The sequence below is a fragment of the Perca fluviatilis genome, chromosome 7 (assembly GCF_010015445.1).
Source record: "Perca fluviatilis chromosome 7, GENO_Pfluv_1.0, whole genome shotgun sequence".
NCBI lineage: Eukaryota > Metazoa > Chordata > Actinopteri > Perciformes > Percidae > Perca > Perca fluviatilis.
The window spans coordinates 16778516-16795172 of NC_053118.1; the positions used below are offsets into that span (position 1 = coordinate 16778516).

Below are 16657 nucleotides of genomic sequence, written 5' to 3' on the forward strand. Positions count from 1 at the left end.
GCCTATGTAAATGTTGGGGCATGACAAGGAGAGAGACTAGAGCCAAATGAGGAGGAGCCGCAATAGTTGACGTCAACTATGGGGCTTGTTGAGATTTGCCCGTTTTCAGAGGCAGTTTCAAATAGTGAGATTTGCAGAGAAAAGAAGTGTCAATGGGATTTAGAGGTTCTATGTATAGTTACCCCCTAAACTGTCATTATTCAACTTTGACAAGGTAAAATTGGTTTTGCATTCTATCACCCCTTTAAGCCTCGGAGCTGGATCAGTTAATTAGTATATTTTTTATGTTTTTGAGTAACGGATCAGTGAGCTAAGATCTACTGTACTGCTGTGAGCATGAGACTCATAATATGTAACATTATATTTCTCACTTTTCATATAACTTACTATCGCTGTTTTATCGAGCACTAACACGTACATTTACAGATGTTTTTTCAGTCTTGTTTAAATTATACTCACTGCGATGTGTCTGTACATGTGTGTCTTCAGTCTGCAGATGTGTGCGAGCAGATTCTTCGGGTAGTGTCTCGCTCAAGTCGACTGGAAGAGTTGGTTCTGGACAACGCAGGACTCAAAACGTGAGATTATGCAATCTATTAAAGGGGCACCCCACCAATTTTACATGTTACTTCATTATGAGTTAATGAATAAAGACTACTACTGACAGAACTTGGTCAAGTGTGAGAAAATTACTCAAGTGTAATCAAAGGAGACTACACATTTTTAGCAGAAATCAAACTCTGTGTGTGTGTGTGAGAAATGTTGGATCCAAGTTTTTTAGAGCTTTGACCCTGTTGCATGAATGTTTGCCCTTTTAAAAAGAAGTCTGTTACAAGTCCCATAACTTTATTAAAATGCAATACTGCACTTCTATTCTGCTCTGCTGTTCTGCCATTGCAAGAAAAAGATATTTTTTTACCAAAGCTTTTTGATAGGTTGCACACGTGCATTGGTCACACACACATAACGGAGCGCCCTTTCACACTCAACAGGGATTTTGCCCAGAAGCTAGCTGCTGCCTTGGCCCACAACCCCAGCTCAGGACTCACCACCATTAATCTTGCCAACAACCCACTGGAGGACAGAGGTAGGATATCTGCTCTAATGTAGTCTAATGTACTCATCTCTGGTCTGTTATACTCTCTGCTGTACTTTGTTCTTTCTAAACAGCTCTTCTATATCAGGTATGGAAGGTAACTCTCCCACCAAAGTGAAATATTGAAAACATTCAGATTGCACTTGTCAAATCTTAAATGTGCGACATTCATACATTGTATACACCACATAATATATAAAGTTATATAGAGTATGATAATATTGACAGTTAAGGTTCCATTGTTACAGTGCAGTGAGTGCAACAGGTTTAATATTTCATCATCTCTATCCTTAGGCCGATCAGTCTATCTATCCAGGATACATTCCACCAAATATGCAGCCAGTTGCATGTAAACATACAACACATTTCTGGGGTTTACTGATCTCTGGCTTATTTGTTCTTATACAAAATTCGCCACAAGGATATGTTGAATGTGTTTTATCTCAAAAACGATACCTTATTTGTTTTTGACATTTTGGCTCTATGTCTTGCTTTGCTGTTTCCTCTCCGTGGCTGCAGGTATCTCCTCCCTAGGTGCTCAGTTTGCCAAACTTCATATGGGGCTCAAGCATTTAAACTTCTCCAAAACCTCACTATCACCCAAAGGTATGTGGCTGGCTTTGTATATAGTTCCTAAATCCGGTGGATGATAAATTAAATAATGTGCAATTTTGAAATGGAGTTGGTTGGAATGATTAAAATACAAAAAAATAATAATACATATATTGCGTTGTCATCAGATGGATTCACAGTTTAAATTTAATTTTATGGGCTCCCCATCAGTTGCAATCCACATCTTCCACTAATCTGATCACACCTATGGCTGTGTTGCTAATGACACTTAATTATTGCACTATTTAGAGAGAGAATTTTTATTGTGAGAAAGAGAGGGAGAGGAAGAAAAATATGTATTTGTAATGTGTCAGTGTGCTCTTTACATCTGTATAGTGTATGCATGTTTTTATTTGCATACATCCTGCTTACTGGACCACTTTCCTTTAGTCAGTAGAGCTTTAACGTCTTGGCACAATGGAAAAATTCTTCTGCAGTAATGGCCTTTAATGAAATGCTATGAAGGGGCTGATTGCTTTTCTTCAAAAAAACTGCTGGGGATTTGTAGCCGTTCTTGTCATAATTTCTAGATTAAATGTAGCCGCTGTTAACAATCACTTGGAGGTGAAATGTCTACTTGGTTCTCACCCAAAGTAAACGCACCAGGCTCTGTCTTCAGGGACCCCCGGTAAACATGCTCTGCTCTCAGGCAATCAATAAAGAGCTATCATATTTCACAGTGTAGGGTTAGTGAGAGGGCTGCACTGCTTAAACTGAGCCCTGCTCGTCTAGCCTAAGGCCCAATGCATAATCCGAACCCCACAAGCCCCCAATGCTCAAAGCAAATGTAGAGGATTGAGGGCATTTTTATCTTTTCTATCACTGTTCTGGTTTGATGAAGCTAAAGCAGATCCATCATTTGATCTTTAGAATTGTAATTCCAGTTGAATGTAACTTGAATATGTTGAAACATTTGAATCAATTGTAAACATCTTGAAAATAAATGTCACTGTCACTCTTCTCAGCTGTCTAGCTTTGTCAAGTCATTTACTTGACAGTCACACCTTGATTTACTGCTAGTTCAGCGTGTCAGTCATGTGATAGACGTGATACGAATCACTGGTTGTACGCAGAAAATGTCGATATCACGCGCACACTGCAGTAGAAATCCATGCATCCAAATACATACACATTTCCTGTCTCTCGAATCATATGAACTAGAGCAGTACTTCATGAGCTTTATCTTTCGATAATTATTTTAATCACTTTATTTTTTTATATTTTCTTGTGGCATAATAAAAATAAGAATGCCTCGTCCATAACATAGTGTGTCACCGACGTAGCATTACATTTACACAACCATGACCTTCTATGCATTTACTCTACATTCTGATCTCTTTCTTTCCTGTTTTCACCCACTGCTCATTTCCTCTGCTATTTCCTTCAATATGCTGTCAAAACATCAAGTGAAGATTTGAGTGTTGTGATAATGCTGACTGTGTGTGTGTGTGTGTGTGTGTGTGTGTGTGTGTGTGTGTGTGTGTGTGTGTGTGTGTGTGTGTGTGTGTGTTGTAGGGGTGAACAGCCTTTGTCAGTCATTGAGTGCCAACCCGTCCATCTCCAGCAGCCTGGTCCATCTGGACCTCTCAGGGAATGTCTTCCGAGGAGACGACATGCAGGTACTAACACTAATCCATTTAAGAGCTAGTAGCAACAACACTTAATTGATTGAAACAGGGCAGTGCTGCAGTTGTGCGGAGGCATTTTCAGACCGTTATCAATCAGTTAGCATGTCACTCTCATGATTGACATGAGGCATTGACTCAGGAAATTCAACATCTGTTTAGAGCACGGACACGGAGATATGAGAGAAACTCTACTGCGGGGTTACAATCACACACATTTCAGTGAAATACTGTATTTATAGCTGGACAAAATCATGATACATACAGACACAGAGGTTAGTATCATCTGTTGTCCCAAAATGCTGCAGTGACTGAAGATTTAGACGTAAGATGGTTTTAAAGGAATAGTCAGACATTTTGGAAAACACGCTTAACCCCTTCTTTTTTTTTTGCCAAGAGTTACATGAGACGGCCAATACCACTCTCATGTCTGTACAGTAAATATGAAGCTAGTGCTAGCAGCTGGTTAGCTTAGCTTAGCACTAGGACTTGAAACAGCTACAGTAGCCTCTAAAGTTAACTTATTCACTCAAGTCCCCGCCGGTTGCTTGACAGCCTCATGGGGACGGCGAGACCCCAGGACCTGCATCTTGCCAAGAAACATAAGAAAGTTTGAAATCAGAAATGACGGAAAACTATGAATTGGAGCAGGAAAGTAATAGTGGGATAATAAAAGAGAAAATATGAAATAAAAGACCCTCATTGAAGTTCACAAAAGCTGCATGCATTTGGCAGGAGAAAGCATGTCTCACCAATGGTCAACAAGACATCAATCTGCTAACATATTCTCCAGAAGATAAGGCCTCATCTTCTCTTTTATGACAATGTGTGTCATGTTTTGCTTTACATTTAGCATTTCTACCACTTCCTGGGTCAACGCAACAGCCTGGCAAACCTTGACCTCTCCAACACCGACTGCTCATTGGACCAGGTGAGTCAGGAGGCACATGGATATGATACCCTGCTTAGTAAAAGATAATCGAGTAAAGAAAAACCCTTTTAACCCTGCGTAAGCACAGCCGGTCTCCGCGGTCTTCTAACCAACTGGTTTTAGAAGTCCCAAGGTCAAGATACAAACGATGGGGTGATCAGGCTTTTGCGGTTGCTGCCCGAGACTCTGGAACAAGTTACCCCCTGATATTCGCACAATTACAGATGTTGCTCTTTTCAGGTCTAGACTCAAAACCTACCTGATTAGAATGGCTTTAATACGCAATAGTGGTGTGACAATTTCCTCTTCCTGTTTCTATGTAACCTTTTATGATTTTACTGTTTTTTACGTTTCATTCTTCTTATTGCAAGATATGTTGTTCTATTCTTAGTTCCTGATGTGAAGCACTTTGGATACCTGCTGGTTGTTGTAAAGCGCTATACAAATACATTTTGATTGATTGATTGATAATAATGCATAACACATTTTTAACAAAACAGGCCCTACAGAATAAGATATTTACTTTCTGTAAACAAACGGAGTGGTCCGTCATTATGCTGTATTGTAAGATGAAGTGCCAGCCATTGATATCGGTGTTGCAGGGAATGTCCAATCCAATTGTACACACCCACTCAATCTGTGTTGCGGTCTGCTGCTTGTGAAGCGATCTGAATACCGTATGTGATGTATTGATGTGGGTCTGAGAGCCAAATACAGCTTATTGATTAGTCTGAGATGTAGCCAGCTGTCAGCCTGTCACTGAACACATTGATTAGCTCCTAAATCATATTTTGTCTCTCACACGTACTGCCACATATAAATACATGTATACACTTCTAAACACACAACACAGATGCAATGCTTTCTTCTTCTCTCTTTAATAAGAGTCATACACAAAATGGCAAGAAGAGTGAGGGTTGGAAGGTGCCATGTTCAAACTCATGATTATTAATGCACGTTTCCAAATAAAGCATAACAAATTAAACTAGAACTGCAAGCAGTTATGACGGGGTCCAAGGCTTCCGACGCCAGTCGCCCCCGATAAAAGTCGCCCCCAACGACCCGGAGAGCAAGGGAAAGCGGGACCCAAAGCGTGATGGTGGGGAGGCAAACGTCGGAAAATATCGAGGGCGTGAGCCGCAAGGTCTGCAGTACGTTGCCGTTGCAAATATCCCATTAAAGGTCCCATGACATGGTGCTCTTTGGATGCTTTTATATAGACCTTAGTGGTCCCCTAATACTATATCTGAGGTCTCTTTCCTGAAATTCAGCCTTGGTGCAGAATTACAGCCACTAGAGCCAGTCCCACAATGAGCTTTCCTTAGTATGTGCCATTTTTGTGTCTCTAGCTATTGAAGAGGAGAGAGGGCGGGGCAAGGTGGAGGGTGGGGGTGTGTCCTTGACCAACTGCCACTTTTCTCGTTTGAAAGCCATGATGTCTCTCTCCCATGGGTTGGCCAAATTCTCTGGGCAGGCAAAGCAGAGAAAGGGGAGGTAACCTTGCTTGTTATGACCTCATAACAACAAAAATGTGTTGGCCACCTCCAGAGGGTTATGGCAAACAAGAATCTAAAGTTTTGCTTTGATAGCAGTTATTTTGGCTGAGATATGGCAAAGTTAGTGTTCTCATAGTTAGCTACACAAATGTGTTTGTGCGTAATATGCAAAATGTTATCCTATAAAAATTCTTTTGATAAATTTTGTCAGGTCGTTCTGGAGATGCTACGTGCCAAGTTTTGTGCAGATCGCTCACACGGTCTAGGAGGAGATCGAAAAAGTAGGTTTTTGATAAATCACGCTTTTTCACGCATAAAAGTCTAGGCGGAAATGGGCGTGGTCTATATCAGGCGATTCAGTTGGATCCAGGGAACGCGTGGATATATGGTTTTTGAATGTCTGGTGTAGGAGTTATAGAGCTAAACGCATTTTTTCTGCTAAAGCGCCACCTAGTGGTGGAAGTGGGTCAATTGTTGTGCCTGAGGTCCTTGCGGAGTTTTGGACCAGTCCTGAAAATGGCACCCCCTCACCATGTACGGTTTAGGCTGTAGTGGGAGTTTTAGGCGGAGAAGAATAATGATGATGATGATGATGGAAAATAATAATCCTTAGAAAAACAATAGGGTTCCACAGCCCTGCTGTGTGAACCGCGTAGCTTTGCTACCGCGGTTCCCAGCCCACTCGGGCTTGGACCCCTAATAATACTTCAGCTCAGATGTTATGGTGATATATTGTGTGTCTTCCAGGTTTGCTCAGCTCTGCTGCGAGGCTCGGTCGAATACCTCTCTGTTCTTAACGTGTCGAAGAGCATCTTCCCTCACAGGTAAGAGCCATCTGGGTGGTGCCAACAGTGAAAGAGGAAAATAAATTAATTTGATGCTGTAGCTTGAAGGTTGAGATGACATCCAAAGGCATCCCCAACTGCCACCTGCATATTTCTGCAAAATCGGGCCCTTAATGCAATGTCGATATTGAGTTGCATATATAAAACCGGTCTGGGATGTCATGTACGTTGTCATCCATCATGTACACACTGGAAAATGGCCCCATAACCCCACTGAGGCTTTTTTGTGGGTCTCCTTCCCATCTTAATATGGTACTGTCTACATCAAAGTGTCGTTTTGCCCTAAGAGGCAGATTTGACCTGAAATGACTTGTTACAGTAGCTGCTTTTAGCCAAAAACTCTGTCTGTATGTTGATGTGCGACACCTGCTGGTTACAAAGTGCCATTACAGCCATGATTACATTTGGTTGGAACATGATTCGATCGGGTTTGTAAATGTGCATGATTTGAGTGTGTTCAAATTTGAGTGCCTGCATATGTGTGTGAATGTGTAACAGATGGGAGGTGGGTGGAGTTTTTGTTCTCTTTATTATCTCGTTGCAGTGTGCCTCTAGGGGAGTTGAGGACCTCATCAAGGGGAGAGGGCAGCAGATGATGATGATGGTGGTGGGGTGTGTGGGGGGGGGGGTGAGAGGGAAGATTAGCAGAGGAAAGGTGAGAGAGAGGAGGAGGCATGGGGAGAGGAGGAGAGAACATAAGTGTAGTAAGTAAGGAAAGCTTCGTTTATATAGCACTTTTTAAAACACACAGTTACTAAGTGTTTCACAATTACACACAAATATTTTAAAATAAAAACACAGCACAATGAGAGAATGGGTTTTTAAAAGCTGCTAAAAAGAGTCAGAAGTTTCAGCAAATCTGATAATTGGGGAAGATGATTTCAGAAGGTTGGCGCTAAAACCGCAACTGCACTATCAACTTTTGTTTTTGCAGTTGAAGTGGAAGGAAATAAAGGGAATGGAGACTTGAAGCTGAAACGGTTTCTTCAAGAAGAGATAACAACTAAACTGGGTCACAGGCTTTTAGGATATGGCAAGACTACTAAAAGCTTAATGCTGGCCTGAACTCAGGACATCATTGAGCTGTATATGGTGTTGGATCAAAAGAGCTTGAAAGTGTCAAGTCATTAGTGTATCTGTCCGGCATTATTTTATGTCCTGCTGTCTTTTTGTTTCTGTAGGAAAGGCAAAGAGGTGCCTCCGTCGTTTAAGCACTTCTTCAGCAGTGCCATGTCTCTGAGCTCCATCAACGTGTCAGGGACCAAGCTGCCACCAGAGGCCCTCAAGTGAGAGAACAATTCATTCACATTTAATGTGTCTGAGGAGCTTCTGCCCCACATTCTCTGTGACTGTACATTTTGTTTCTCCTCTTCCTTTATTACCTGTATCACAATTTAAAGCTTTACATTTTTTGACTTTAAGTTACAGTCAGAACAAACTTGTCTTGTCTGCCTATATCACAGTGAGGAGCTGCATTAGAGGACAGCTGCTGCAGCTCTATCTGCCCTAACTGGGGCACTGCAGTTTAATGTTTTTTTTACTAAAAGTTGTATTATTTATATTTAAAGGGGTGATAGAATACAAAACCGAGTTTACCTTGTCATAGTTGAATAACGAAGTTCAATAGGTAAAATGGGCATACATAGAACCTCAAAGTCCCATTGACATCCCTTTCCTATGCAGATCTCACAATTTGAAACTGCCGCTGAAAACGGGTGATTCCCAACAAAGCTAATAGTTGACATCAACTCGGTGGCTGTACCTTATTGTACCTTATCGAGCGTAGATCTCAGACACTAGTTTAGATGTGCGCTGCTCTGTGTACTTTCACGGGAATTACAAAGAAGAAAGTTTGGAAGTTTTTCAAAGATATTGTAAATGAACCACGGTCGTAAATGCAGTGTTCCAGGCTGTACAGGGAATGCTGACACTTTTCACATTTCATCGCAAGCTGCTGGTCGTGGTGCTCCAGGTAAGCGGTAGTTGGTGATTCAGTTACCCCAGCATAGGTGACTGTGCACTGGTTACAGAGCACCATGAGCTGCCGGTCGTGGAGCTCTGTCAGGTCAGTGGTGGTTGGTGGTCTAGTTACCTCAGAAAAGGTGACTGTGAGCTGGGTACAGAGCACCGCGAGCTGCTGGTCGTGGTTGTGGTGCAAGTAAATGCTAAATGACAAAACTTACCACTCTGAAGTAGTCATTTCCAATCTATGTCGACTGGTTGCTACTCTACATCAGAGTCTTCCTCTGATTGAGACTCAAACATATACGGTTCAACACCTTATGTCTCCAGCTTCGCTCATTGTAAACCAACCAATCAGCGCGCAGCTCATCTAAATATTCATGAGCATACCATAAAAGGGAGAAAACCTCTCGTTTCATTCTAGGGCTATTTCAAAGGTTTGCATTAGGGTGCATAGAACAGCACCTGGGCCATTTTCAGCCCAATCAATGTTACATACCCTATTTGGAGACCTTAAGGAACAGTGTGAAATACCCTATATAATCATTCTATCACCCCTTTAAAGTTTGGATCTTGACAGTGGAAAAAAACAAATGGAGACAAATTGAACAAAATATATAACCCGTGTAGGGAAGCCTGGATGAATGCCCAGTCTACTAACATTTAGTTACACAATGAAACACTTTCAGGAATCAAAATCTATCTCCCAATACCTTTTTAAAATGATTTAATTATTTTATTCTTTAATTTTTATTTTTTAACTTCATTTTTGTTTTTTGTGTGCACATTCTTTTAGAGCTCTCCTGCTTGGCCTGGCCAGTAATCTCAATCTGAAGGAGGTGTCTCTCGACCTCAGCTGCTGTGAGGTAAGTCATTTCCCCTCATAAATCATTTCATTTAAAGTCTTCTACAATTTGTTAATTTGTGCATGGCTCGTTAGGGATCATTTCCTCGTGGCTGCACTGAAATCAAATCTTAATGTAGCATAGAGCTGAAGCACCTAACATTCATTACAGATGAATAAAGAGTTTTAAATGTATAACCAAATGCACTGACAACAGTGTTTTTGCAGAGGAGAGTAGAACTAGATCCCACAGCTGCAGTTACATTAACTGCATAGGCACAGGGATGCTCATGATAATGCTGGTAAATATGCTAAGTAAGTAGGGAACACAGTTAAAGCACAATGCTGTGTGTTTATCAAAAGACTGCAACCGGTGGATTTTTTTGGCATTGGTTTTGTTTTCTTAATTGTATTCCTTTATTCCTTTCTGTGACTCATATTAGCAGCAGCATTTGTGTAAGTGCCGTTGTCAGCTCAAGTTTGGAGAGTGAGGTTTTTAATAGTTAGGAACACCCATCCAGTGCAATCAGCTTTATAGGATCCACTCCAAAACCATTTGACAGGCCAGTGAAACTGTTAAGAGGCTGTATAATGGCATACTTGGCAGAAAGCAGGCAGGGGTGGAGGGGAAGAGATGAACAGAGTGGGAGGAAGGGGGCTTAGTTTCCGTCCCTAATTGTTTCATCACAACTCTCACCCACCCACACGCACCGGCTCCTCGCCTTCATCTACTCCCCTGCTCGAATAGAAAAAGACAGCTTGCTGCAGATTCAATGGGATTGCTAAAGATAACACATGAATGAAAATTACACAGGAAATCCAATTGTAGATTCCCATACAAGTCTTCCCCAACTGAAGCTGCGGGGGAAATGATATGTTCCATCCTTTTCGAGGTCTTAATGAACCGTTTGGTGGCGGCATCCCAAAACTGCGCTTTGAGTGGGCTGACAGAATGCAAAATAAGGACTGTGTATATGACTCTTGTTGAGTGTGTTTGTGCAACTGTGTGTGTGTGTGTGTCATTGGTGAAGACAGAAGTATGATCATTAAGCATCTGTGTTTTTTGTTGCTGGTAATTGTTGGCTTGGCTCTGAGTTGCTGTTCTCTCCCCCTAATGCTTCTGTAAGCTTGGCCATTGTGTAAGTACCAATGTGCTCATTCTTAATAATTAACATCTCATTCCATTTTTTATTTGCACGTCTGTTTTGGCAGATGCTTTATTTTCTGCTGATCTTATTCTTCCCGGGGGTCCATATTACTATTCTGGATGACGTGGTGTTTGAAGTTGTATTTTCATTTTCATTGACTGTATGGTCATTTTCCATCACCATGTTAGTCATTTTAAGTTAGTCATCGATTAGTCGTCTGTGCTTTGAAACCGAATGCTTGTTTCACCTATGCAGATGTTTTTGTATCAAACCACTTGCTTTGTTGTTTTCACAGTATTTGTTTAAACATTTCCACAGTGCAAGCCTTTGTGAAAGCACTGTGACATTTTGCAGTCATGGTGGAAAAAAACACTGATAAAGTAATTAGTTTTACATTTTATCAACTGGTGTGATTCCCAGGATCCTCATCCCATTGGCCAGGACTTAGCAGGCTCCACTGAACAATCGTAACCTTGCCTGTTGACATTTAGCAAATCAGAACCTTTTTTAAATATAGGTTTAATTATTGCAATTAACAGCTGTCTTATTCCAATTAAGGAGTCATGTATTCAAAGTGTAACAAGTTCTAGTTACCTGTACTGTTATTAGATGAACAGACCATATTTTACAATGTGTCACACCTACTTTGTGTGTTTGTGTGTGTGTGTCTTGCATGTGTTTATGTTTGAGTGTGTGTGTGTGTGTGTGTGTGTGTGTGTGTGTGTGTGTGTGTGGATCTGTGCCTGTGTGTTTCAAATCTGCCCCCCTGTCTTCCCAGTTGCGATCAGGAGGTTCTCAGATCCTTGAAGGTTGCATTGCAGAGATCCCAAACATCTCCAGCCTAGACATCTCTGACAACGGTGAGATAACTTGAACTTTTCAATCCTAACCTCATGTTAAATAAATAAATAAAGTTACCAGTTAACCTTATTTTTTTCTAACCATTTTCTCTGCCTCCAGGCCTGGACTCAGACCTGTCCACCCTGCTGGTGTGGTTGGCCAAGAACCGATCCATCAGACACCTGTCTCTGGGCAAGAACTTCAACAACATCAAGTCCAAGTAAGAATACAGTACAGACAGGATACCTAAAATTTAAGCAAGTGTGTACCCCAGAAGGGGAAAGAACTGAGGCATCTCTTGGAGGGTGATAGCAAAGGTGCAACCTGCATTTATTTTTTGTATTGATGCATATCATAACTTTGCTAAAGATACCATTGTTCTGTACATTCTGTATGATACTGTCATATAATTTGTTTTTTTATAGCTCTTATAGTACAAGAGATGTGATGGGAGGGGGGGACTTGTTAAACAAAAGTTGTAATGTACTACTTATGAGTGCAATGAAAAATCAATAAAGACATTGTAAAAAATAATAATAATACAGTACAGGGCTCCTCCTGTACTGTGCACAACTGACATGTACAGTACAGGGCTAACCTAAATCTTAGGGGTTAGGCCCGGTTTGGGTTTGGTTTGGTTGTGCTTTAGTGTGTATGTTGTGGGTGACCACAGACTGCTCCGTCAGATGCCATTTACAAACCAACGTGAAATCAATAGAGTCAAATAGATGGCAGGGTTTGATCTTACAAATGCCACATGGCACTGATCTCTATCTTCCTCCCTGAGAACTGTTGTTGTCCACTATATACTTAGTCAAAGTACATAGTGAGGGGATCAAGATGACCAGAGATCTACAACATGTTGTATTCAAGATGGAATTGCACAGAATAATCTAGAAAGAGTATATTCTGTAGATTTTTCTATACTTGAGTATACAGAAAAATCTGTGCAATGCAGTTTTTTAAAAGATTGTCCTATATTTTCCTCAAATGTTCTTCCTGTCTTTCTTCTGCCTAACTTAGAAACCTTGCTCCAGTGTTGGACAGCCTGGTCCACATGATTCAGGAAGAGGAGTCGGTGAGTTTTTAATTTCCTTCTCTGTCTGGCTTTTGTGAGGGACAAGAGATAAATGGTGATGGGGACAGTCCTCCAAACAGATGCTTCAGTTTCAAATCCTGTTATCAGCCAGCATCCAGCTAAAGCAAATCACTGAATCTCCACCAGCTGCTCTACAGCTGACCTCTGACCTCTCCTGCGCAGGGTGGTGTGAATATAATTACCCTACAGTGATCAATAAAGTGTCACATTAAACTGAAACCATGTGGTTTGTGAGAGCTGTACTGAAATATGCATGCTGTTTCACTCATATAAAGGGTCTGGTGCATACATTACTACAGCATTACAAGTACAGTACATCATGGAAACGTCTCACAGGATTATGATCCAAGCATTTAAAACTGACAAAAACTGACAAGACTTTTTTTACTTTACATATCACTGTCAACATATCTGCAATTACCACCATCTCAATTCAGAATGTATAAATGAACCAGAGATGATAGCTTAGCCTCTACACTCCCTCCATCCACTGGATTTCTGAAGGGGGAATTATCTAGATATTACAGGGAAGGGGAAGCTATAGTTTTCTTTCTTGCATGAAATAAAGGCATCTTCTCCAGCTTCTAGCTGCCCCCCTACTTTCTGTCTCTCAATCCATCACACTCATTATTTTTTTTTATCTCTCTCTCTCCATCATGGGAGCTGTAACAGATTTTGCCCCGGTGTCTGCCCTTTTTTTGTCTACCACAGAGGCGAATGTGCTAGATTGATGGTCCTTTTGAGCCACTCTGTGCTGGACCAGTCTCTCTCTCTCTCTCTCTCTCTCTCTCTGTGTGAATGAGCTGGTTATCTGGCTGTGCAGGTGGGATCAGAAAGAGAAGGAAAGGAGGGAGAAACTTAATGGATGGGTATTGAAAAAGTGATATGCAGAGGTTAAGGGTTGTAGGTCAGAGGATGTTCATTAGAGGTGGATAATAAGGAATAAAAAAAAGGTAGGAAGTAAAAATGGCAGATAATATAGTTCTTTTGTAGCTTACATAAGAGATGATCTCATAGAAGGGTTTGTTGATGAAAGTAGCTGTGGTGCATGGATTTCTATGGATCAAGGATGTAATGTGTGCACTTGCATGTTGTGTGCGCCACACGTTGTGTGTTTAGAGTATGCACATTTTATCCTGTCTCTCTACGTGTGTGTTGGAGAGAGACAAGTGTGTAACCACTCTCTTGGGTATCTTTCAACCAGAGCTGACGTGCAAACACAGATAAGTGAAGGCCTGTAGTGATAACAAATTTCGTTCAGCAGCACATTTTTCCTCTTTCGCCTGTGTATAACAAGGAACACAGAATAATTATAACACACAAACCAACAACTCCAGGCAGCACCCTGTTGTGTTTCTGTGTCCTGGCCTGAGTCCAGACAGACAGATCTCAGATACCGCACGGCTGCCTGAATATAAACGGATACACCGTGTTTCAGAAAATATTGATATCACTCTTATATTTGTGCAGAAAGAGCTTAGTGATGACTGGACAACAATGTAAACAGCTAGCCTGGCTCTGACCAAAGGGAACTGAATCTGCCTTCCAACACCTGGACTGTCTTGAACTATAGTATCTTTCTGCTCAGCTGGTTACCTGTAAACCGCATGGTGAGGATGAGACTGGGAACAATTATTCACACTAGTTTCACACTTAAAAGATACTGTGAGGCCGCTTAATTACAATTGGACATAGCAAGGTGAGCGGTTTCCTTGTTTTGTTTTTATTATGCTAAGCTAAGATAATCGGCTGCTGTCTTTCCCCAAAATGCTGAACTATTCCCTTAATCCACAGAAAGAAAACCTCACAAATTAAAAACAAATTGCAGAAATCTTTTATAGAACAAGAACCTTAGATCAAAATAAAACATCAGATTAGACTTTTTTTATCAGCAAATCTGCCACCATTGACAGCAAATGTATTCCTTGTATATTCATTCCTTATACAAACTACAGCACATGCAAAACCACAGACCAAAGCTTCTTAGTAGTAATTATCATACCATGCTGATAATTGTTTTGGTTTGTTATGGCAGTAAGAAAAGGGATGCAGGAGACATGTCTTTTCGGACATTCATTAAATAGATTAATTTGTCTCTGGTATTGTATTGGTAAAATATGATAAATCAGGTTTTTAATTGAATTATGGGGACAAATACAACGTGTATTAATGTGATATAGATAGGAGATGTCAATGTGTCTGCCTGATGGGAGTCACAGACTTTCTCTGTCTTACTGGTTCCAGCGGCTGCCTTCCTCAGTGCTACACAAAGACTCTTCCCCCTCGTGCAGTCTTCAGTAGCTGTGTAGCTGCTGACAATCCACAGATGGTCTGCCGTTATACAGTCGCTAATAGGCACGATGATATACCACTGAAGCAGTCGCGCTAGTTGCGGATAGTCCATCTGGTGAAAAGTTTATACCAAAAACGCCTTAAGCGTAAACATTCAAAATGCAAGATCAGCTAAATGACTTCATCTAGTGAAAAATCCCCAGGAAGAGGTGGTCTTAGGCCTAAAAAGTAGCCAATTGAAGCTTTACACGCATGTTCTGAGAGTGATCATTGGAGCATTTTTCAGGGGGAGGATCTCTCTTTTTGGACAATAGAAAGTGGAGTTAGACAAAGGAATCTTTAGCAAGCTTACCGGTACTTGCTCAGGCTTTCTTGTGTGTTGATTTTCTTTCGTGCACATTAAAGCTCTTTTTCTAATCTGATTCCCTTGACTGCTGCGTAACCCTTTTATAACTCTTAAAACTTGCACCTAAAGCGAGTAACGAGGATCATAGAGCGGTCGCAGCAAGCGGTGGAGTCCGCGCCGCTTATCTGGCCTTGAGCTGCGGACATTTCAAATTTACTTCTTCAGTATAAGGTCACTTTTATTTGCACATCTTGGGTTACAATTTCTCATTTTCTTGGTTTTATTAAACAATGCTTGTATGCGTACACAGGGTAATGATTTCACAATTTGAGTATTAATAAAGGCTGAGAATCCGAGGCCCTGAAAGTCTTAGCCATTGGAAGGGACAGGACTTACAATTACATTTGTCAGCACAACATACAGATGTTACCATTGTATACTTCCCTTCTTCTACATTTCTTGCTACAACCCGATGGTATTGGTGCACTGGATTTCTGCTACAGTAGGACATTTTTACTCCAGGTTTTTATTTTTATTATTTAGCTTATAGAAACCCTAGTGATGGAATCTTGTTTTTTACTTCACGTCACTAGAGTAAGAATAAGCTACTGTGGCTTCTCGTCCATAAACATGTACCTATTTAATTTGCATGTTCAATGTCTGCTCAGTGCCACACAGGAGCACATGCAGGCAGTAAATAATTATTTCTGCATCCTCAGACAAGACATAAAAAAGTAATTTTCTGCCTTTTATAACCCTGTTGATACTATTCCATCACTCATACTATACATTGCTGTCCAAAAGAATCTGCCTATAAAATACCCTTAACTTTATCAGTCTCCTTTAAAGGCAGCAGCTTCATTAGAGAGGAACTCGCACATCATTCAGACCTTACAGGGACTTGCTTCTTACAGTGCTGTATGCTTTTGCATCTGTGTACTGTTCTTGTGAAAACGGCCCCCAGGAGTCTCCAGCTGTGTAAATGGCATACATCATAGATTAGCGCAAATCTGGTGAACAGACAGGCACTGTTGGACATTTGTAAGCCCTCATATCACTCTCACATCACAACATAATCCATTTGATCCAGTACTGCATTTTTCATTTTGCCTTGTGGAATGCCTTGGTTTGAAAGATAATACCTCTGACATTTTAGAGAAGTCTTTTGCAAGTCCACTTGATCCTCTGATGAATGTTTCAATTGGGGTTTGCTCTTTTGAGTCACCACCAGCCCCTGCAGGAACAGATAGTTTTATAATTAGTGTTATATTTGCAAAAAAATAAGTTGGACGACAGGCCATTTTGAAAAATAAGTAAATAACCCAGATTTATTACCTGGTGTTGACACTAGTCTGACTTAAATGGTAGGCAGTAAGTGAATCCTTATCAGCCTTTGAATGTGGAAAAGGGATGCTTTTTAATGTTTTCATTGATTTTAAAAAGCTTCAGAAATGTTAATAATGATGTCAAAGTTGCTGTGAGCTCTGACAGCCATGCCCGACTGCTTGCTCACATTCTGAG

General features: G+C 40.9%; 1 protein-coding gene across 6 annotated transcripts in view; it reads left to right on the top strand.

Moving 5' to 3' along the window:
* Window positions 1-16657, top strand: part of LOC120562315 (F-actin-uncapping protein LRRC16A-like) — an 83626-nt gene that overhangs the window by 45884 nt on the left and 21085 nt on the right. For 4 of the 6 annotated variants that reach the window (XM_039805984.1, XM_039805978.1, XM_039805979.1 and 1 more), the window contains exons 10-21: window positions 490-578; window positions 993-1087; window positions 1616-1702; window positions 3224-3327; window positions 4187-4264; window positions 6508-6584; window positions 7787-7891; window positions 9364-9433; window positions 10539-10550; window positions 11338-11419; window positions 11520-11619; window positions 12423-12477. In XM_039805984.1, the coding sequence (XP_039661918.1) occupies window positions 490-578; window positions 993-1087; window positions 1616-1702; window positions 3224-3327; window positions 4187-4264; window positions 6508-6584; window positions 7787-7891; window positions 9364-9433; window positions 10539-10550; window positions 11338-11419; window positions 11520-11619; window positions 12423-12477 (954 nt within the window). The remainder of the gene's footprint in view (window positions 1-489; window positions 579-992; window positions 1088-1615; window positions 1703-3223; window positions 3328-4186; window positions 4265-6507; window positions 6585-7786; window positions 7892-9363; window positions 9434-10538; window positions 10551-11337; window positions 11420-11519; window positions 11620-12422; window positions 12478-16657) is intronic. The other 2 variants (XM_039805980.1, XM_039805982.1) reach the window with 1 other exon arrangement.